Source organism: Anopheles ziemanni, chromosome X, assembly GCF_943734765.1.
Source record: "Anopheles ziemanni chromosome X, idAnoZiCoDA_A2_x.2, whole genome shotgun sequence".
Taxonomy (NCBI): domain Eukaryota; kingdom Metazoa; phylum Arthropoda; class Insecta; order Diptera; family Culicidae; genus Anopheles; species Anopheles ziemanni.
Genome location: NC_080707.1, coordinates 78,202 through 100,876, shown reverse-complemented (window position 1 = coordinate 100,876; position 22,675 = coordinate 78,202). Strand labels below are relative to the sequence as shown.

General features: G+C 42.3%; 1 protein-coding gene across 1 annotated transcript; it reads right to left on the bottom strand.

The window, feature by feature from the left end:
* Positions 1-14,988: 14,988 nt before the first annotated feature.
* LOC131290760 (interferon-related developmental regulator 2) lies at positions 14,989-17,417 on the bottom strand. Its single transcript, XM_058319935.1, has 2 exons — positions 17,290-17,417; positions 14,989-16,328 (listed from the first exon to the last, which is right to left on the bottom strand). The coding sequence occupies exons 1-2, from the start codon at positions 17,315-17,317 to the stop codon at positions 15,040-15,042; spliced, it is 1,317 nt and encodes a 438-aa protein (XP_058175918.1). The 5' UTR covers positions 17,318-17,417; the 3' UTR covers positions 14,989-15,039.
* Between the last annotated feature and the right edge of the window lie 5,258 nt (positions 17,418-22,675).

The following is a 22,675-nucleotide window of genomic DNA, read 5'->3' as shown; positions in this document are numbered from 1 at the left end:
AATCATATTACGTTTTGACACAGAGCCCTCTGTTTCCAAGTATTTATCTACTAGAGTTTTCAAAAAGCCACGGTTTATTCCAAAGCGTTCGCACGGCAACAACGAACATTTATAGGTTAATATACAGGATAATAGCTCACAGACTATCACACACACCTACGCACAGCAACCAAACGCCAAGCATCCAGCAGTCATAGTCATACGTATATACAATCGAGAAAAAAGATCAATTTAATCGAAAACTGAAGTCTATATTTATATGAGAAAACGCATTGTGTAGGCATGGGGCGATCCTTAAGTTTTTCTGTTAAAAGTACTTAATTTAATGCACCTGGAGAAACTTGTCATGCTCCAGAATCATTCATTTTAGTTTGTGTGCCTGTGAAACGGCCCATGCCTGAGTAATGCAAAAGCTAACAAATAAAAGAAACACACACATCGTTCTCAGATGCGACAGATTCTTAAGTTGGCCACTATATTTTTTGTTCTTGATGATTTGAGACATGGGGGATAAAGGGCAAACAACAAAAAACAAAATGATTACACACCTATGAACAAAATGAAACAAAATGATTACCATAAGCGAAAGTTGAATAAACGATGCAACGCAGATTTAAACAAATATACAAAAATCATTAACAACACAAGCTAATGCACGGAACATAAAGCCCGAGAGAGTGGAGAAACGGAGGAAAACAGACGGAAGATAAATGCTGTGATATCCACTAAAGAAAAAAAAAACAAACAAACAAATGAAAAGGTACTCAAGAAAGGGATTTAAAAAAATCAAACACACGAAATGTAGAAGCAAACATGCTCGAATGTCGTACTACTTAAAATTGATGTTCGTTTGTTGCAAAACTTGTGGTACGGATTAACACAAAATCTATAAATTCAAAACTTTGCGAGGATAAAAAAAATGTTAGAAGTAACATTACTTTTCAATGAAAGACGAAAGTAGGTTTAGCAAAATTCACCAAAAACAATCAAATCAGAAATGCGGAAGCAAATGAATGCTGCCGAGCAAACTCAAAAAAGAAAATCAAACACCTTCTGCTAACATCTTCCAACCCTGGAGGAGATACGCGATATATATACGAGAGCGGTTATGTTTCACAGCGTAAAGTACGGTGCCACGCGGGTGCGTCACCGATATCTATCAATGCAGTTCTTAAAATCAAACTGTATCCTGCATATTAACATATTTATATGACGTCAACACGTTAGGTATGTTATCAACTTACGATTTAAAAAGAAAAGAAAATGAAGCATTAAAATGGAACAAAAAATCCAAATAGCAGTAGATCCGTTTGCTGATTCATAAAAAAACGAATTAAAACGAACCCCACAATACATTAAACCAACAACACTCTTTATCAAAGCAAAGAGTAAGACTATTTAAACTCAATACAAGCAAACCGGGACAGAAGAGGTATTAGCACAGTTGTTACTTTTTATACAATCAAGAAAAAAACAACCCCTGTTTCCACGCAACTCACGAGTCCGCTGCCAAATGCCCAATGGATTGGAGTAAACAAAAACAAAACTTATTATAGAAATAACAGTGAGAAGAAAGCAAGTCTCAATCAGTGGGATGGCAAGAAATGGTGCGGAACAGGATGAAGAGGCGTCGCGAAGTTGTTAAACAAATTAAATAACTAGTCTGTAAGTCTGAAGTGGTACTTAATAGTAGCAAGGCCGTGCAGAACCGGAGCCAAACCCATTTGAAAATTGATCTCTTCGACTCGATTTAAAAAATGATCTCTTCGAACTGATCGCAATATATAAAGAAAAACCAACGCCTAGTAGTAGTCCAATAGTCGTAGCCCAACCAAACAGACACATACACCCACTCAGATAGACACACACTCACACACAAAGCCACCAACACAGGTAACACTCACGCATAAACACCAGAACAAAATACATTTCCTCAAAAGAAGCAAATTGATAGCGGAGTATGTACTCACAACGATCGGTGAGAAACTTCATCGAGACAAAAGTAACCGATTATTAGTGCAAATCGCTGAAGAAGGATAAAAACATACACGAACACCAAGCCTACTTATGGAAACAATCACTGATACACATACACGATCGATGCAAAACCAAACGTTCGTATTGAGTCGCAAGCAAGGCTTCGGAAGGACCTTCAACGGGAGCAGGAAAAAAGAACGGGAGTCGCCGAAAGGATCTGCTCTTCTTGCTACAGAACATCTAGCACCCTACCACCACCCAAGCCGCCCGGTCCTGCCCGCCCGCTTGGTAGCCTACTTCGGTTCAAGCACCTTCGTATGATTATACCAAAATCTTTAGCTTCCTTAAATGAATACTGTTGCATTGTTTTTAGGTCGTTAATAGCTGACAAAATCAAAAGAAAGAAGAAACCGTTGCTCTCTTTCGGTATGACGCCGTAGAACTCTCCCTTGTTTCCAGACCCGCCTACTCGCTTCCTCACACATCGCCTCACCGTCAGCCATCAGTAACATAGAAGTTAAATCATGAGAAAGTTGTTTTCTCAGTAATGTACAAGAATAGTCAGTTACAAGCTGCGATGTGTAACGAATTAACGAATGCAAGAAAAAAAACAATACACATTGATAATCAAACCTGTTTTACGGACCCATCTTAGATAATCCTTCTGATATATGTATATATCAAAGAAACTCTTGGTTGGAGTCATAATATATTTAAACCATATATATTATGAGACAATTAACCACCCATGAATTTCTCTTCACACACAGAGAGAAATGCATGTCGTACACTTCGATGGAAATAAAAAATAGAGAGAGAGAGAGAGAGAGAGAAATCGGTCTGAATTTGTCTTCACACACAGAGAGAAATGCATGTCGTACACTTCGATTGAAATAAAAAACAGAAAGAGAGAGAGAGAGAGAGAGAAAGAAAGAGAGAGAGAGAGAAAGAGAGAGAGAGAGAGAGAGAGAGAGAGAGAGAGAGAAAGAGAGAGAAAAATCGGTCTTCCAGCGATGAAAAGTAAGCGAATTCAATATCAAAATTGCGAAGCTGAGGCAAGTAGTTAAGCTAGAACCCATAATGGGAGAGAAAAGTTTAACAAATATTTAATTTTGAGGATGGATAACTATATCCAACAATCCGTACCCGAACGAACTATGAGGGCAATTTGCCATGTTGCACAAATGGTGGACTTTCGTAACGCAATGATTGCAATAGTGCAATTTTTCCGCGAACAGTCACAGTACATACGTAAATCATACTACCCTCGTTTTCGGTTTGATTTCAGACCCCCTTTCGGCTAAGATTTCCACCATAAAGAAAATCAAGACTAATTCCTCTTCCCCCCCCCCCCCCCCCCCCCCCCCCCCACCCCGCCCGTAACGTTCTCTACAAAAAAGGAGAAATAATAAAGATTTATAACAGCTCCCTTACGCAAAACCGATCCTATTTTAAAATATATAAACTAATGAAAACTAATCGAACGTAAAGCATACATGTCTAAATCAGATTTAACCAAAGCGCGTTCCGGCGAACTTGAACTGCTCGTCACGACGGAGGGGGTGCACGGCGTGAAATGATGTCCGGCTCTCCGGAAACCAGTAGGAGTTCAGGATATTGAGAAAACCACACTACTCCCCTAAGCACCCCCAAGTCTTTGGTCCCCTCGTGAGCACCGACACTCACACATATCCGGCTTGTGATGCAATAGGAAAAGTTGAAAAAATTGCATAAAATTTGTTAACGAAAATTAAGAACTATTCAACACACTAGCCACACGCAAGAAGCGAAGAAAGCAAACGATAGTTACAAAAGCTAGTTCTACATTAACATTGCTATCTCTTGTTTCGCTTACAAGTGTTAAGTAAGATTCTAGTATTAATAGCTCTTGAGTTCTTAGTTTGATCGGTTAAGAAAGGGATGGATTTATTGTATGGCATTGTTATGTAGCCGTATCTGGTGCGTACCTCGCCAGTTTTTCACCTGTTTTACATCTGCCTATACCTGAACCATCGGCACCTCAACTTCAACGCGAACAGATCGGAAAATTAATAATTGCTTTGACAAGTGTTTCCTAAGAAAATTCGCGCGATCTGTTGCGCGGCTTGTGAGGAATGAACCTCATTCGGAACACTTCCGCTAAAGCGCATTCAATGATCGTGCGAGTCGATAAGTAGTAGTCGCGTTCACTTCCAGAATATAGGTTACTTTATAACCGTTACTTCATATGCGGAATACAGCGTTGCGTACATGAAATGCTTATTTATCCCTATAAAACCTTACCTATACCTAGTGAATTCTTAAATCTTTGTAAGTCAAACGTTGAAACTATATTAACTCTTACGAAAACTAAAATAAATAGAAATAATATACAGCATTACAACAAAGAAAGAAATAAAGAATACGAACAGTCATGGAAAGAATAGGAACACGGAGATGTGTGCAATCCCGAGTCACTGTTTTTCTATAAAAAAAATAACGGAAGGAAAACCCTTCGTAGTAGTATACTTCCACACACATGGGGCGGATAAGTGGAAAGAAAGCGATAAGGCGAGTTGTTTTTTTTTTAAATAAATAACAGAAGCTTTCCCAATAAGAAACACTACGTTTATGGGTTGTTTTACAAGGCAGCCCTCTGGGGAAGGTCAGGGCATAAGTTTTTGAAATTAAATTAAATGTACGATTAATAGTTTTTGAGTAAGCAAGCTAGTAGTAATTAATTGAAGTTTAATAAATCGTAACAAAAATCGTATGTATTGACATATTACATACACACAGCACGCAAACACAAGAAAAGAAAAGAACTGTCTCAAATGACATGTATAAGACGTGTTAACTGGAGTAGTAAAATATGTTGTTTAACCCACTGCTGTCGCAAACACGTTTCGATGCATTTGCTCCGAAGCCAAACTATGAGCACGATAAGGAAAAAAACAAGCAGTGGAAAAAGGAAAATATTACAGTACGACATAGTAGATCACACGATACACCAAGAAAAATAAAACAGCAAATAACAAACAACCATTTTATATCATACTATTTGAATAGAAAAACAAAAAGTCCTAGCAGTTCGTAAACAAAATATCTTTCGTCTGAGAAAACCCCGCAGATGATGGAACTGATGGCTGATAGTTGTGGTGGTGGAGGAGTGTGTGTATGTGTGTTAGGCGGAAAGGCGAGTAGTAATAGTAGGAGCGCAAGGGGAGCGTAAAAAACCGTAAACCAGATAATAAAGCAAAATTATGCGATCCAGCATCCCCGATTGGCGGAAGCTGCAAAGGGTTGAACGACGAAAGAGGAGACAAATTGATCGGGGTGACGGAAAGAGCAATTAAAAGAAGAAGAAGATGATCACGAAGAAATCAACTGGGTGCAGTTAGGAGATCCATAGGATAACATAGTGAGAGCATAAATCAATCATTGCATTTTGAAACGTTCAATAATGGTTGTAAGAGATTTGTTTAGCAAAGGTAAAACAAAAACAAAAAATTATGAATGAAACATTTAAAAAAAGTACTAGAAAATCAAACAAACAAAATTAATAAAAACTAAATACAGGACCCACTAAACTAAACATAGAAAAACGCAAATATACACACAGTGACACGTACACGCCAACACAAGTAAACTAAACACAGCTGACCCGTAATAAGCAAACTAAACTTGAATAAAATGAAACCAAAAACTGGTTGGATTATGTTCGAAATAAAATATTCTGTAATTTCCAAAAAATCCCGTACAGTGTTGTTAGTGTTTGAAAAGCAACATTCATACCTCCTCCATTCATATATTCAGTGTCTGCTTTAGTTTTACAACCTTTCGAAGATATTTTTTAATTAGTTCGTACGGCTAGGGCGTATTATTGCTTTTTCAGATGCATACGCAGATAATGCAAGCAGACTTATAATCATTCTGTCCCACGATGTCACGAATTTTTCCAGCCGACCGTACTGCGGCATATAGTTCGAGTCTGGTGGCCAAGCAGAAATGGTTTATGTCGTGAAATCCGTTGCCACAGCTACATGCTGTGCTATCAGCTATTCCTATGCACGGCAGGTATGCATTCAACGCATAATGATTTCACATAAGTCTCTACATTATGCGATTTGCGAGACATTCTCTTGATCTCAGCAGTTCAAGTTTTTGAAACATTGCTGATTGTCACAGTTCATACCGTTGTTTCGTTAGTAATCTGCAATTTCATTGCGAAAGCTTTTATAGGTCATAAGATTTATTCGCTTGTCTCGAAAAATCTGTGTAACACCCTTCCTCATGTCCACCTCCTTCTGTCGACGTGATGTGGAACAATGAGGGCTTGCCGGCTGCATGTGGACAAAAACATATGGGTCTACGGACTTACGGGATCAATTAAAATCAACTCTCCGCTCGCAATGAATGATTGTGTTGCGCAATCTCTTTGCACTATCGATTCTCACGCATACGTGTGTACAAGATTCTAAAGCTGGTAGGATGTACGCTTGTGCTTTGTGTTGTGATTAGAGGATTGTTTTGGCTGTATCTTTCTCAACACAGCTCGTAAGTTCGATACGTATTCGGGATCGTCGTTCGGTGGCTCGGTTTTTTTTAGATCAAAAAATGTTCCTGGCAGTCTCAGTACCAGTACCGCACGTGATAGCAGCTGCGGTTGCTTTTATGTCCTTTTTCAAAGAAGATCGCAGTCCTAACAGCCAATATAGCCTCGGTCCAATATTTTTTGTTCGCGCAAGTTAGTGCTGCTTTTAGTTGGCGATGGACACGTTCTATCTGGCCGTTAGACTGTGATATGGAAAGATTCGAAGGTGATTTATTCCCAATCTCGACGAAAGCGTGCGAAATAAATCGTTCAATTTGCTTCCCTTGGTCGGTTATAACTTTTTCGGGTACACCAAATCTCGTGATCCAATTTGCGATGAATGCTTACGCGACAGAATCCGCGCTGATGTAATGCAATGGTACAGCTTCTGGCCGACGGATCAAACGATCTATCATCGTAGCTGAGGCAATAAATGTATCCTTTCGACGAAGATAGTGGGTCAATAAGGTCAATGTGCACGTGTCAGCATTTTTGTTCTGGTGTTGTGATTCAGGCAATCGGTGATTTGTTGTTCCGTGTGTTTTGGTTTTTTGGCATGTATTGCAAGTTGTGACGTATTTATTGGAATCTTTCATCATTGCCGGGTAAAAAAAGCGCTGTGTGATCATGTGTCGTGGTATAAATCCATGAGTGAGATTCTGTGTATCATATTTATGATTCGTTTTCGAAACGATTTTGGAACGAATGGTGTTACGTTTGTTGTGGAAGTGTCGCAGAATAGCGGGTGTGTGGAGTTTGGCAGAGTGAAAAGTTTTTTTTTCACTGTTGTATTTGCGGGCGGGTTGTTAAGAAATTGTTGTAGTTCTTCATCTGTGTTTTGATCTCTCGCGAAATCGCTGTAGTCGAATGGGTCGATCGTTTCGATCCTACTCAGCATGCCGACTACTTCGTTCTCTTCACCGGATATGTGGCGGATGTCCGTAGTGAATTCACTTATAAAAAGTAATCGCCTTTGCTGTGTCGGGTAATTACTGCGTTGTCGCCTTTGCTGCGTAGCTCGTTCTGCGCGTTGTTTGAATCCTGTTGTTAATGGTTTGTGATTAGTGAAGACTGTAAAATCGCGAGCTTTCAAAAATATCTGAAGTGATTGATCGCCTCATAAATGGCGTACAGTTCACGATCATATGTGCTTGTTTTTTCACGCCTTGCTGCGCCTTGTATCACTGTCGACCCGGTTTCACGTCGTTAACACAAAAAGCTGCTTCCAGGCAAAAAAAAACCATGTTTCCACATCGTCGTCGTCGAATTCAGGGATGTGAATCTTCTAAACCACTTGATTTTCTTCTATCGTTGCCATGGATTTTTTATCTTCAGTCAGCCCGTCTTTGACGATTTCACTTGCGAGTGACTCGAATTTTCCGAGTTTGTTCCGTGGACGTGGGGCGGGTCAAGATGACTTCGTTAACATTTTCTTTCGGTGTCAGGGGATGTTGCGCGGGTAGATTTCGTTTCCGTGGGGGTCACCAGCTCGGATGTGAGTTTTCAGATCGTTCTTGCTGCGTCTTACTCGCCTGAAGGTCCGTTGTAAAAGAGATAGATTTTGTTGCTCGTGACACTAAACTCGTGAACTAGTGAACTAATGACTATAGTCTCTTACGGGGAACTCGTGAACATTACATTATGTTTTTTATGCATTGCGTTGTTCTGGTGTCGAACACTTGTGTGTCTACCACAGACTCTTTCATCTCCCAACGAATAATTCTGTATCGGTTTGTGCTGTAGGAACTGAACACGATAGTAAAGCAATCAATCAACTCAAGTCACTTGGACGAACATTCCAAGCAAAGTCTTAAAAGGCTTCCAGGTGATGCTGGTAAGTTGATATATACTATTCCAGGAAAACAAAATACCAGAAAAAAAGAAAAAAGAACTCGCAAACACAAATTACCAATGTTCAAAGTACAAACAAATAGCACACACATTTATTGTCATTATAAAAGGGTTAGTTTTAAGCACACATTTTGAGAGAGATAAAAAAATGAATATTTGTAAAAATGGTTAATGATATTTTCTTAATTTTTTCAAACTTTATTAGGTTTTTATTTTCAAAATTTTGTGTTAATGATATTTATGAATTCTCTTGAATACTTCCAGCGTGCAAAATCGTGCTTTCTCGTTTTGTTGTTAACATCAATTAGTTTACTAAACGAGCAAAGCATTTTGCACGCTGGGTTTGAGGCCACATTTGAGATAGATTAGATATTGTTCATTTGGTCCTCGAACATAGTGTCCAGCTCTTGGATCAGTATGGCCAACATCTCCTCGACGCGGTCCAGCACGCACGGATCGTGCATATCCTCGATGGACGGTGCCGGAACGAGGGCAGTAGCACCCGCGTCCTCTTCGCTCTGCTCCTCGGCCGGAGCGGCCATCAGCGTGTACGTTCTCTGCGGTGGCGGCTCCGTCCGGAAGGTAGTGAACGCGTGGTAGGGCCCGTCGGGCGGCGGCACTCGGTGCGTGACGGAAGCAAGCGAACGCCAGCTGATGGTCACGTACTCGATGGGCTGCGGCCATTCTACCACGCAAGACAAACGGCGGGCGGCCATCCTTCTACTGGTGATGCTCTTAATGCGCTCGATGCCCATCAATAGCTTCTTCTGGTGGCCCATCTTCACGATGCCCAGATCCTCCAAATCCTCCCATTCCAGTACCGTGACGTCCGTGACTTTGCGATACCCCTGTGTCAGGATCGCCGGCACGTACTCGTCTAATCTAAGGAAGTGCATCCATTTTTCTATAGACGCCGGTACGTGACTCGGTAAAAGGTCCGGTAATTGCAGTGCCTCAATGTGACTGCGGAGGTGACGCCGGTGCACCGGATGCTTGATGCCGAGCGCCACCAGATCAGCCGAGGTCATCCGCGTTATCGTCAGCAGATCATAGCCCTCACTCAAGAAGCGGTCAGTATACTCCTGGAACAGGATCTGCCGCAGCCAGTCGTAGATCACGTCCCTGTCGCGGTTTCTCGGTTCACAAGCGCCTGCCGGCCTTAACGGGCGCATGGCGGCTTCATTTAGTCCCACCGGAAATACCTGCACCCCCAGCGAGACAACACTTCTCGGCGGCACTACCCGGGTCGGCACTACCGGAAGCGCCACCTTCTTCGGACACGGTGGAACCCGGGTACGTTCGGGCTGATCGTTACTCAGATTGAAACGTACACGACGCATCTTCAAAAATGCAACGGTTGAAGTAGCACTGTCTAATGTCACTTAGGCACTGGCACTATGCTATCCGAAGCCAAAGAATTGATGTGGTTATCTAGGTGTTTAACTATGGAATATATCGAGGGTTTGAAATCCGTACCATCAAACGTTTTCGTGAGAAGCTAACTTGCTGCTCGCTCAACAATTTTTTACTGGAAAAGCTGTAAGGTTGGTTGGTGATAAGCTACTAACACCTAGTAGGTTCTCCTGCTGCACCCGTCACGTACGCACTGTAGCCAGTAACTGAATCAAGCTCGATCGTGTCGATCAGACTGTAGTGGCTTCACTGCGCTTCTGAATACGCGGATGCTGGCGATCTTCGGATCGATCCTCCCCCTCACCTTGTATGCAACTCGCGGAAAGCTGGCAAGATGTCGATGCAGATGCAACATATCACATTTTAGAACAACACAGCAAGTCTCCTCCCCTACCCCTACCATACCTGTACGCGTTTCCAACGCGGGAATATTTTCGCGCACATATGTGTTGCAGCACGGTGCAGTTTTTGGGGTCGGTTGAAATTGGACCTATCTCTGCATGCAATTTAGAAACCCGGGCGGCCAGGACGTGGAGGCGGTCCACGGGCCATTTTCCATGGTTCCATTTTTTCAGTCGCCGCTTCAACCGCTGCGCTTGCCGGGCGGTCCGGGAAAATCGGAACACATGTGGGTTTGCCGACAGAACAATCCCAAGTGTGCGATAGGGCAATGACTGTCCATATTGTTATATGTATTTATTTTGTACGTTCCGGGTTTTGATCTGGTTCGTTCGTTATGCTTGACTTTTTTGATAGAGGCTGTAATAATATTGGGCAGCCCTTTTGGTGGGCCACTAGGTAATGCAAAATATAAAAAAAAACACAACATTGAAAATGAAAAACAACGCCAACGTTGTACCCACATATCTTCGTTTTCATGCATATTCATGTACCAAAAGTAGCTTACCTAGCGCAGTCTTCCACTTGAAACCCTTGATATTTGAATTATAAGCGAAAAGTCGTTTCATTATCAGGAAATATACAATATACAGTTCGCTTTCGATAAACGGAACAAATTCGTTTTTTTAAGGTTTTTTAAATTTGCAGGTACCTATTTGTTTGAACTCCTAATTGTTGGTTTTACTATTGTTTATTTAATATTATGATGGTGATGATGATTATTGTTATTATTATTATTACTATCATTAATTGATTTAAATTGTCTGCCCCGAGGGCTATACAATTGTATCACAGAGACCCATTGCATAGGAAGCTAGGGAAGGATAACGTTGAGGAGGTGGGAGACGAAGAAGGATCACGACGTAGAGGACACGAAGCTGAAGCGGAAACCAACGAGGGACATGATATCCAACCTGCCACTATGCATAAATAACTCATGTATCATAATCTTCTTCTTGGCGTAACGACCTCTTGGTCATATGCCTGCCCGTTAAGGGCTTACGAGACTTTTTCCCTGTGTGTACGTGGATAGTCAGTCCTCTTGTACAGGGGAGGGTCCGGTCTCGATTGGGATTCGAACCCACGCCGCCGATGTGGTGAGCCCCGGCGCTCATGGGCCGAATTTTCTAACCGGCGCTACCGCTCGGCTGTCGCAGACCCCCCCATTTATAATAATACACCTTTTTTATGTCCACACGATCACATTGTTCAATATTAAAGCTTTGATATTTCTGTGTCTTTTTTATTATAATTTAAAAAAAGTTCGTTAATAAAAACCAGGTTATAGATAGTCATCCGTATTTAAATTTTACTTTATGCATTAAAAATAAAATTAGGGTGAAAAACTAAGGAATAAAGCATAAGTGCACTGCAATAACATTAATTTATTACGATATTGAATTACCCCGGGGCTCTCACCACTTCGACGGCGTGGTTTCGAATCCCAACCGAGACCGGACCCTCCCCTGTACAAGAGGACTGACTATCCACGTACAACAGGGAAACAAGTCTCGTAAGCCCTTAATGGGGTAGGCATGACCAAAAGGTCGTTACGCCAAAAAGAAGAAGAATTACCCGAATGTTGAAGTTAATTTATTACATTGGTGTTTTTGAATTTGAAAAACGATAGTTGATCCAAACAAACTGATCTCTTTTACTCGGGCACTTTCCGAACGCCCTAACACCCACCCCACCCCCCCTCCCCCCTACCCTCCCACTCTCACCACCCTCCATACCTAGTCAATTGACTTAACGTTTAACCTACCACTTAAAGCAGCTGAGAAAAGCTAAAAATTGCTATAAAACTAGCTCGCATTACTATAAAACTTGTTGTAAAAAAACCACCAACGAAAAAAATTTTATGTTCGCCGTTTGCGACAATTTTTCTACGCATATTCCCTGTTCATTGCCGCGACTGTCGCGACTCATCTTTATCGTGCCACTTGTTAGCCACAACAATACGCTCGGACTCGATGTATTATGTGCAGCATGTGCAGTTTCCTGGAATCGCCGCATTCATGGGCGGCATATTAAGCCGACAGCTGGTCGGGTTGTTGCGAACGACAGCTTCGGGAATATGGGTCAATACAGGCGAACCCAACGCTCAAGATCCGGTGGTCTCAAACACGTGACAAATATCTTCCATAGGAGATCTATTTCGCATTGGTATCAATAATGGACGTTGACATTACTTTACTTAAAGCTACTTTTTTTGTAGATTTTACTGTAAAGAACGTTTCGTATCCGAACCTGAAGAGTATCATTATTTACTGTGCGTACCTGAATCAAGCAGACCAGGTATAGAATGATTTTGCTTGTACCGGTGGAGGCGCATGGTACAACATCATTTAAGATAATTTAATAAAAAGTAAAATAACTGGAAAGATCTATTGTCATGTTTAGAAATGCTGTACGATGTTCTAACGTATCGCATCGGTAAACAGAAAGGAAAGATCAATGGACAAGTTGATTAAAAACAAATATTTCGCAACTTCTACCGTTTTTGAAGATTTCGTTATTCGTACGCACTTTCCATCCCATTATTATTCTACGCCATTGATCCAATTCGCAAACCGAGTTGGATAGATAAACTTCCTGAAAAGTTTAGTTTGTACATGTGCACTATCATCTAAACCGGATGATCTTGTTTTCCCTACGCAGATATTGATGCTTGCAATGTATCGCCAGATTCTGGCCGACGTTTACCGAAAGTAAAAAAAACCACAAACAATAGGAACCAAACGCACGCAAAGAAGCACGGTCGATGTTTTGACACAATGCGTCTTATGCTTCAAAGACATAGTTTCTGTTAGCGTGCAATCTGCTATACTGGACGACTGGAAGAGGTAGATACGGGGAGGCCGCACCGAAGCGCGGCGTTCACAACGGATTGGAAAAACATTATCGTGAACATCAAAGCCTTGCCTTGCGGACTCTGCAGTCGGCTGGTGTTTTGCGTGGCGGAACTCTTCGAAGAGAAGAGGATATCCCAAAATAGCATAACAACCGGACGGGGCGGATGGCATTGTGCGAATTCAGGATTGTACAGTTTAGTTTAGACAATTCGCCTCCAGATGGTTTACCGTAGAGTTTTCCACACTAGCCGTACGATAACACCACTTTGTGGCAATGACGAAAGACGGAAAAACGAATCATTGGTGATTATTGAATTTTCCGTCCTGATCATCTCCATCGGAGACATGAATGAGTGGATGCAAACGACTACAAACGGGAGCAACCGAAGAAGAGAAACTCGGCCGAATATTAGCGTGCGGAGTAGTACATTTGATCACAACATCGTCCAATCAGCTTCCGAGAGGATGGATCAACAGCCATACGCATGCGTAAGCGTAGGTGATTTTTCATTTTTCGCGTGGGGAAACTCATTCGCTAAGCAACCCTTCGCTACTCGCTACGTTGGGTTAACGCAGCCTACGTTTCCGGTGCATTTTTGCTGCTCATGTTGTCTCTTCTGTCGTCTACGGAATCCTCTTCCTTTCCTTCACGCATCAGGTACCTGCTAGACAGCAAAGAAACCTAGACTGAGAGCAAGAAAAAGGAGACAGCTGCTACGGCCACGGTTGTCGATGTAATGTACCATCACGCCCGCCAGTGTGAATTGGCGAATTGTGATGAAAACATAGAATTTCCTGCCACGGGAAGTTGAATGTGCTGAGGGCAAACCTTCAGCCCGATACCGCATAAATGAAACAGGCCGGCTGCACTGGAAGATTTTATTATCGTCATAAAAAATGCGATGACAGTTGAACGCATTTCTCAAAAAGAATGCTCAATTGTTTTTACATCTTACCCGCACAACTAGTCTAGTTGGTCGTCTAGAAGATTTACTGAAGGAACTGAATAACATGCGACCATCAATTAATATATTGGCGTCGGCTAATGTACCAACTGCCGCTAAACTACCCGACAAGGCGTCAACATATTTTTTAAAGAACTTACCTGTGTCACGTTACAATGAATCTTATGTAGTTTTTTTTATTTTATCACCGATGTAACTGATTTAGGATGGGGTGCATTTGCATTCACCCTATATTTGACTCCGGCAAGTTTGCAACGAACTGAATTCTCCTGGCGTGTTGCGTAATACAGCCGATTACATACCATTTCTTTTAGGAAAACATGTTGTCCAAAATCAAGGTGCGTAGAGTGGTTCAAAATAAATTATCTCAAATTCAAATTCCGTTAGATAAGCTTCATTAAGCATTCTTTTATACATTTTTATGTTTTTACGCGTCTGCCGTATGTTTTCCTATAAATCTTATGCTTTAGTTTTACACACAACTTCGGTTGAATTACGATCGTGTAGAATGCTGCGCATTGTGTAGTTTTATTTACAGAACGTTTATTTTTTTTTTCATTTGCTTCAACCGAATCTGAACTAACGATGATTTTAAGGAAGCTCACGCGTTTCCTAGGATACACTTTAATGCAGTGTTTGGTGTATGGATATTGCATCTAGCACACATTTCTTCGTCCATACGAATGTCACACATTGTCGGTCGTAGAAGACTTTAGCGTATGAATAAGTGAGGCTTAACATTGTTACCGATGCAGCAAGAGTACCCGGGATGATGTGCATTTGCTTCGAGGAATCAACAAAATAACAACTAATTTACGTAATCTTTCGCGCAATAACTTGGCATGAATTGTTGCAGATAAGCGGAAAACGTATGGTAGGCAAAACAAACACGGGGAAAACACAACTATCTAGCAACGCTACTGCTACCGAAGAAGGAAAACCTGGACGATGCCCCTCTGCTATTTCCCTATTGATAAGTCGTCGAAAGGACAGCAGCAAAAGATAATCAGTTGATGGCAAACGATCGCTTGTCGCGATTTTTGCTGCGTGAAATCGTGCGCGCCTTAAAGGCCGCCGCGTTGAGGAATCGCTGCTCGGCCTTGACTGTCTTGCGCAGGCGCTCCGGTTCGTCAATCTTGGCGCCCAGTTGCAACACCTCACGCACGAACAGGTTCTCCCCCAGGTGCACGTTCATCCCGAAGCCGAGCGCATTCCGCAGACAGGTATACTGGTGGTGAATGGCCCAGCTGTTCAGCAATAGCGTCTCGCGCCCGAACTTGATGCTGATCTCCGGCGAGACATCTTCCTCGAGGTAATGCAGCACGTCGCGGAAGGTAGCCCGCTGCACCTTGCGGTCCCGTTTCGCTCGGTACTTGTGCGCATCGGTGGCCAGCTTCTGTGTCGCCTCGATCACATCCGTCAGCTGGTCATCAAGGAACTCGTCGTCGTGGTGGCGGCCAAGCTCGAACAGAAGCGCGATTATTTCGCCGGCCACCATTCGCACGTCCAGGTGCGGACTCTGTAGCATTCCAACCAGATTGTGCACTGAAGGTATAATGCCGGTCCCGGTTGTGGCCAATGTCACCACTTCGGATGGCGGTAGCAATGTCAACAGCAAGGCCCACGCGCTCAACGCAGCACTGTGCAGGGCGGCGGCTTCTGCATTCGCGTTGCTTGGGCTGTTGTCGCCTTTCAGATAGCTGCCGGTGAAGATGCTCTGTAGCGTCTTCATCAGCGGCAACACTTCACCCAAATCGTCCACGCCAACGAAGCATAGCAGTCCGAGCGCAGCGCAACACTTGGCGCGCGCATCGTACGCCGACGCACCATCCTGCGCCGTGGCAAGTAGGACCGGCTTCAGCACCCTCACAAGCGTGCCGATGTCCTCGAGCGCCTCGATCTGGATCACCAGCAGTGGTATAATGCGTGCCGCCCACGCCTGCTCGACGCCTTTACCGCGCCGCAGCGACTTCTCCACCGCGTCCATTAGCGTCACCTTGCGGTCATCGATGAATTCAGGGATGTAATGGTGTACCAGGACCTCGTTGATCGTCTGGAACGCGTTGATACGCGTCTGTAGCGACTTGTCCGACGCGTTCTCGATTGCCTGTAGCAGCTTCTCCTCGTACTTTTCGAATCCATTACCTCCGCTGCTACCGTCGTCACCGCCGTCCTGGCTACCGCTGTGTCCTCCGTCTCCATTCTGTGTTTCCGAATGACAGGAATACGTGCTAGCATTATCGTTCCACGTGTCGTCGTCAGACTGATCGTTATTCTGCTGCCATGTGTCGGCGGCTGTGGGTAGTGACGAAAGCGAAAATTAAAAAAAAAACATATATTTTTCTGTACTTTTAATTCCTGCAAAGTGAAATTCACACATATGCGATACAATTGCATCTTACTTTGTTTCACATTGCTCTTACAAAGGTTCTTCTCTAACATATCCTAAACCTATCAAGAGTAAGTCTTTCGAAATCGTTCAATTGAATTGAAATTTGCTTCCCTACCAAGATAGGATTTTGAACTCTAGCTGAGTCTATTGCCTATAATCAACGAATAAAAAGATGAGTTGAAACTGCTCACAAGATTAGTACATGCTTACTTCACTGGTGTGAATTTTGATCCCTCAAAAAAAGTCTCGTTCGGACATGTGAACGTGTGGAAAAAAGGATAAGTGTACCCGTACCGTGAGACGTACTACCCTGCGATTAAATACGACAAAGTTAAGAATATTCTCGCACAACATGACACGAACTGATTGTTCGCGTTTTGAAACTAATTGAGCTCGATTAACTTAACTAACCGTAAACCAACGGCACTATTTTGTTTAAATATAAGTTTTGCTATAATAATAATAATATTGTTGGAGCATAGTCTGCCCCTTAGTTCAAACAATATACATAAGCCAATATCCAAATCAAATGAGCATGACTTAAATTCACAACGCACAGACTTGATGGGTGTTCTATTCTTTTTGTTTCACCCTGCTCGGACCTGGATTGCAAAAGGTGTATATTCCCAATCAAACATGAGCGGATGGTGAAAGGAAATGTTATCAGTTTTAATTGCGAAGCAAAATATTTTAAAACATATTACATATTGCAGTGTACCTGGTCCAAAACTCATGCAATACTTTTCAAGGACAGACCAGCACAATGGAAACGAGGTGCGCGAACGTACCCACACAAGCGAAGCACACAGCTGTTACTAGAGCTGCACATGGTCGTCACATGCAGCTACGCAGCAGCACACTTACCTGACTGTTTTTTCCGGTTTCGTGGCATGATTGATGGCGATCGAGGTTACGTTTGCCACCAGGAAAAGCTTCCGCAGCTACTTTCGATTCCACAAAGGTGATCGGGGATTTTTGACTTCGTCGATGAGCCTGTAGAATGAGAAGGTTACAGATTAAAATTGATCTCAATTTCGAACAATTTTCGCCATCGGCACACCACAAACACACACTTACACATGCACGTTTGCGATTGAATGAGTCTAAAATTACCCTTTTTCCACTCCTCGGGAAATGAATGAAAATGAAAGGAGCAATATTCCTCTAGCTTTTCGTGTGTCTTAACGGTACCACTTGCGGGAAATATCAAACTGGCTGTGGCTTTTGCACACGCTACTTGCGTTTAGGATGTGTTCTGATTGCTATGTGAATGTGCTAGCTTTCTCTGGCTGCTATATGTGATTTAGCAAACTTAGCTTGGTTGCCAAACGTGTGTGCAAAACAATAGTTCACCCACAACATACGGGGGTAACACACATTAGCTCTGCCGTCTGCCACTGAACACTTTTTTCTATTCCTCTCCGCGTACCACTGATTTACTTTTGCACTTGTTAATCAGAAGTGCCACCGTTAACTGCACCAACGCTTGTAACGTGGTCGTAATCAGGAGCGTTTCCCTTTTATAAGACAGTTAACAATTTCGACACCGCGCGCAAGCAACAATGGGGCTGTAATACATTGAATTTGGTCACCAACACCAATTTCGCGCGAAAACTGCAACAGCAATGAGTAATTGTCGTGGGCAATGTTATGAAATAATGAACTGTGCATGATGTACGGAAATCCAAGACCTTCGCTGAAAAACTGATCCAACCCTTAGGAAATTACTGCCGCACCGTGAGTCGCGCGTTGATCAATGCGGAGGCGAAAAATCAATATGCCTCGTGACGAATGAACGACAATACCAACATACCTGCCATGCGCGATGCCACTGTCAGATGGTGCTGCTGGGTGGTGTTCAAGATTACTGTAGCTACGATATAGTAACCTTGGTGGTGTCATCGCTTTATACCCTTAATACCCTTATTAGACGAGGAATATTTCTGTCCGTCGATTTTGAAAGATAGTGTCAAATGGCCATTGACAGCAATATTGCTGTCAGAAAATCGGAACCTGGCATGACCGGTTCCGATTTTCTTTCGACTACCCGGTTGACAAAAATTCAAATTTTTTGCAGCTGTCATGTAGTACCAGCAAGTTTTTCCATGGCAGGTTCCTGGGACTCTTGCTGGAACTACATACCCAACGAGAAATTTTGGCGTTATTTTGGGGTAAAAGAATTCTCTTGAGAACTGATCGCTCTTCTTTTGAGAATTCTTTTACCCCTTCTTTTGCAGCAGATTTCCTATGCAATTTTGGATGTAAAACACTTTTGAAAAGAAGGGTAAAACAATTCTCTTAATACTTGCGGGACACCGCAAAAGAGAACAGTTTTGACAACGTGACTGTGCAACGTGTTTATAACACCTATTTCTGACTATACGCGCAAAAAACGTATACCCATTCGTAGTAGATTATATGAGCTGGGTTCAGGATATCTTTTCTTTCCAAAAATAATTATTTTAATGCAGGAAAAAATTTTTGATTGTTTTATTATTTTGATACATCGATAATATTATATACATATAGTCCGGTTCGGAAGGCAATCAGGGGAAATGTTCAGAAATCGTCCGACGCCTAATCTGGTTCGTGCTGGCAAACAGCGACCACGGATCGTAGCAGGCTCCTTCGATGTACGATGTGCAGCACAACTCCGTCATGCCCAGTGAAAACACGTAGAATGCATTCATGTTTATTTCAAGCCGCTTCTTCCTCCTTGTCGAGACACTGAAATGTGTGAAAAGTGCAGAGAAATCATCATCAGTAAGAACTCTCTGCTGTGGGTTCTTACACACGTACTTACTGTCTGGTGCGAGTTAACCCGGCCCCGGTTAACCACCCTGAGTCGGTCGATCCAAGCGCTGCTATCGGACACGGGCCACCGATGCTATGTTACACCCGGTAACAACCGATGATCGCCGCGATGTCCAACCGACACCGACCAACTATTAACACTGAGTTGCAGTTTCGGCGCCTGTCGCTAAGGGTCATCGTCTCATCCTGTTTCCTTTCCTGCCCTTTTCCTACCATGTTTCATGATGTTGTTTAACACATTGTTTAATAAACTTCACTCCGATTCCGACACCCAAACCCGCGAAAGCGTTATTCTTAACTCGCAGCTAGTTGGCCAGACTTGCACAGTCAACAGTAAACAAACAAAGGTTTGGCAGCCAGTACCTCCTTCCACTGCGGTGCCTCCGAAAAAAAAATATTGGTAGGTTATGAGGAGTCCATGCCTACCAAAAATACACTTGGCAAGGTTCTTTTAGGTAGGCATGTATACCTTTGGTAGGAACGTGCAGCAAGGTTCTCCTTAGGTAGTACCAGCAACAATGTCAATTTCTGTCAACCGGGTAGTATTTTTATGTCAAAGTGGCGATTTGTTTACTTTTTGCTCTGTTGTTTGCAACAGATTTTTTTCGTTACTCTTGGTTGAAAAAAACGCTAAATTCAAACATGAAAATGATCAATCAACTGCAAAACACATTTAGTAGAACTTTTCGTTATTACACGAGCGGACAGCATTTTTATGTCAAAAGCCAATTTTGGCAGGTAAATACTGGGCAAAGATGACAGAAAAAGCCCTCGTCTAATAAGGGTATTTGAGGAAGGGGATCCGCGACAGCCAAGCGGTAGCGCCGCTTCGAGTAATGCATGTAGTGTCTTCTTCTTCTTCTTCTTCTTGGCGGTAGCGCCGCTTCGAGTAATGCATGTAGTGTCTTCTTCTTCTTATTCTTGGCGTAACGACCTCTTGGTCATGCCTGCCCATTAAGGGCTTACGAGACTTGTTTCCCTGTTGTACGTGGATATTCAGTCCTCGCGTACAGGGGAGGGTCTCGGTTGGGATTCGACCCCACGCCGTCGAGGTGGTGAAGCCCCGGCGCTCATGGGCCGATTTTCTAACCGGCGCTCGGCTGTCGCGGACCCCTCTATGTGTAATGCATGTAGCGTATGAAAATTATTAATCCGATCAATTCTTAGCGAATGCTGGTTGAATGAGTCAGCGATAGAGAGCATAACAAACAGCAAAAGCAGATAATAGATCAATCCGCTGCTAGAGGGAATCGAAGTAGCAAGGAGAATGAATCGGAGAAATAAGATCTTCACTTTAAATGTTTATGTTTGGATTCATGCAGGTTTGGTATGCTTTTACTTTTCTGTGGAGTTTTTGCTTCTTTAGATCTTGACGGTACCAGTTTTTGGTATGGTACGCTGTAATTTAGTCCCGCGGGGAAGATGCACCAAATAAACACCGCGCTTTTTTAAAACCTTCCAACGTAAAATTAAGTTCCGTTCTTAAACCACGAAGTACCGAGGTCGTATCGTTCACAGTCATTCTGGTGTGGGTTGATGTAAATACGATTCAGTGAGCAGTTTTTCATCCACACGACTAATATTTTACATGAATATTATTCGTAGAGTTTGAATTTCCCGGTCAGTAAAACATGCTTATTTACTTACAATAAAAGGAATCAGATGCATAATACGAAATAATGACCCCAAGTAACATTTTAAGATTTATCATGGTTCTAACGATGTTGTTAATGCTTATCATTAAACCTCATCTGAAGAGTAAAAATCGTAAATACTGTGGTAAACCCTTTATAAAACCGTTTTAAGTGTAAGAGGGCCCACACAGAACGTTGTCAAAACCATCCCTTGGAACCTTTTCTAGACTAAAATTAATCATAGCGAGAGTACTTAACATAGCCCGTAGAACCTCCTTAAGTGCACAATAAATCCATTCATTAACACCAAAGTAGTTGTTGCTATTGACAGATTTCGGGGACAGTTTCTGGAGAATGGAAACTGTGTTAATAATCGCTACTGATATTAACGCTACTGTCTATGACCAAAAGAATCTACAAATGGTCTGTCACATAGATAATGTGTCACAACCCGGGTATGTTTTTCGAAGATGTATCTTTTGAGCACGAAACTACATTTTTCAAAAGATGAATCTGTTACTCCTCCATTTCACAGTGTCCGTCAATTTGAAGACACTAGCTTTGAAACATTATAGCTTTGTATAAATTTTGTTGTTCACAAGGATATTTTCAAACTAACTTTTTATTTATATTCTCCATATAATTCAATTGACAAATTACATACATTTCGGACTGGTTAATGATTAAAGGTCAAATATTATTTAATATTCTGTTCATGTTTCTATTTTGTTTTTTTTTGTTCTTTTGGTTGATTCAGCTCCAGATATATTTTATTTCCGTTAAGTTACACAAAGTATTGAACGAGCATTCGCGCCAAAATCGCATGATATGGGGCACACATACGCTTCAGCTTGTGAGCAGTTGCTTTCGTCTTGTTTTTTAGTATCTGTGTGTATTTTTGTATTTAGTATGTTAGGAAAATACCGAATTTGAGTTGTTTTTGTTTTTCCTTTTTCTCAATCCGCATTTCAAAAGCATCTCATAAGACCTTTTTGACACCCGTGACCAAGTTAGTGTTCGAAGTAGTGTTTTCGTGCAGATTTTTCTTCTTATTCTTCACTTCATTTATTCCCGCTATTTTTGATCGTCGTGCCTTTCATAACGTCCCTGGTACGCGGAGAAGAATCTTTTTGGCGCCCATTTTGAGAAACACCCCGAATGTATCCACTTCCCGGGTTTAAGGGTACTTTCGGATTTTGGGTTCTAATCTCGCACACGGGACGACGAGGTACCTACATTAAATTGTCGGCCAAACAGTCGTTGGCTAGAACGCAAAAAATCATAAAAAGCAGGACAAATATGGACCTGTCGTAAAAACGGGTTTAACATAAAAACTGTATGCAGCTATAAACGGAGAGAAAGTTTGAACTTTGCAACAATACATTCAATCGTCGCTTTTCATCTCGCACCCTATCTTACCAGTGTGCAAGTATGGTGTGCGCTCAACAGACCCGTCGGTAAATTTTTAGACTTTTTATGCACTTCTACATGTGTGTGTGTGTGTGTGTGTGTGTGTGTGTGTGTGTGTGTGTGTGTGTGTGTGTGTGTGTGTGTGTGTACGTGTGTACGTGTGTGTATGTGTTTTTTTGTGTGTCTATATTCGTGTCTATTGGTGTGTCTGTAAGTGGTTGATGTTTTCACGTGCCGGGTCGAAGCATGACGTGTTTGCTCCGTTGCATATTGGTGCTCACCAATAATACCTTCAATTCTGATACTGTTTTATTTCATTTGTTTTTACCATTTCGCTTCACCTATTACTTCATAAACTTTACCACTCCTTAATTTTTCTATTTTTACCTACG

Bases quoted from the DNA above. Each gene is read 5' to 3' on its own strand.
- LOC131290760 (XM_058319935.1), bottom strand. From the start codon at position 17,317: ATGCCACGAAACCGGAAAAAACAGTCAG. The intron at 16,329-17,289 runs GTAAGTGTGCTG...CACTACCCACAG, and splicing joins AAACCGGAAAAAACAGTCAG to CCGCCGACACATGGCAGCAG.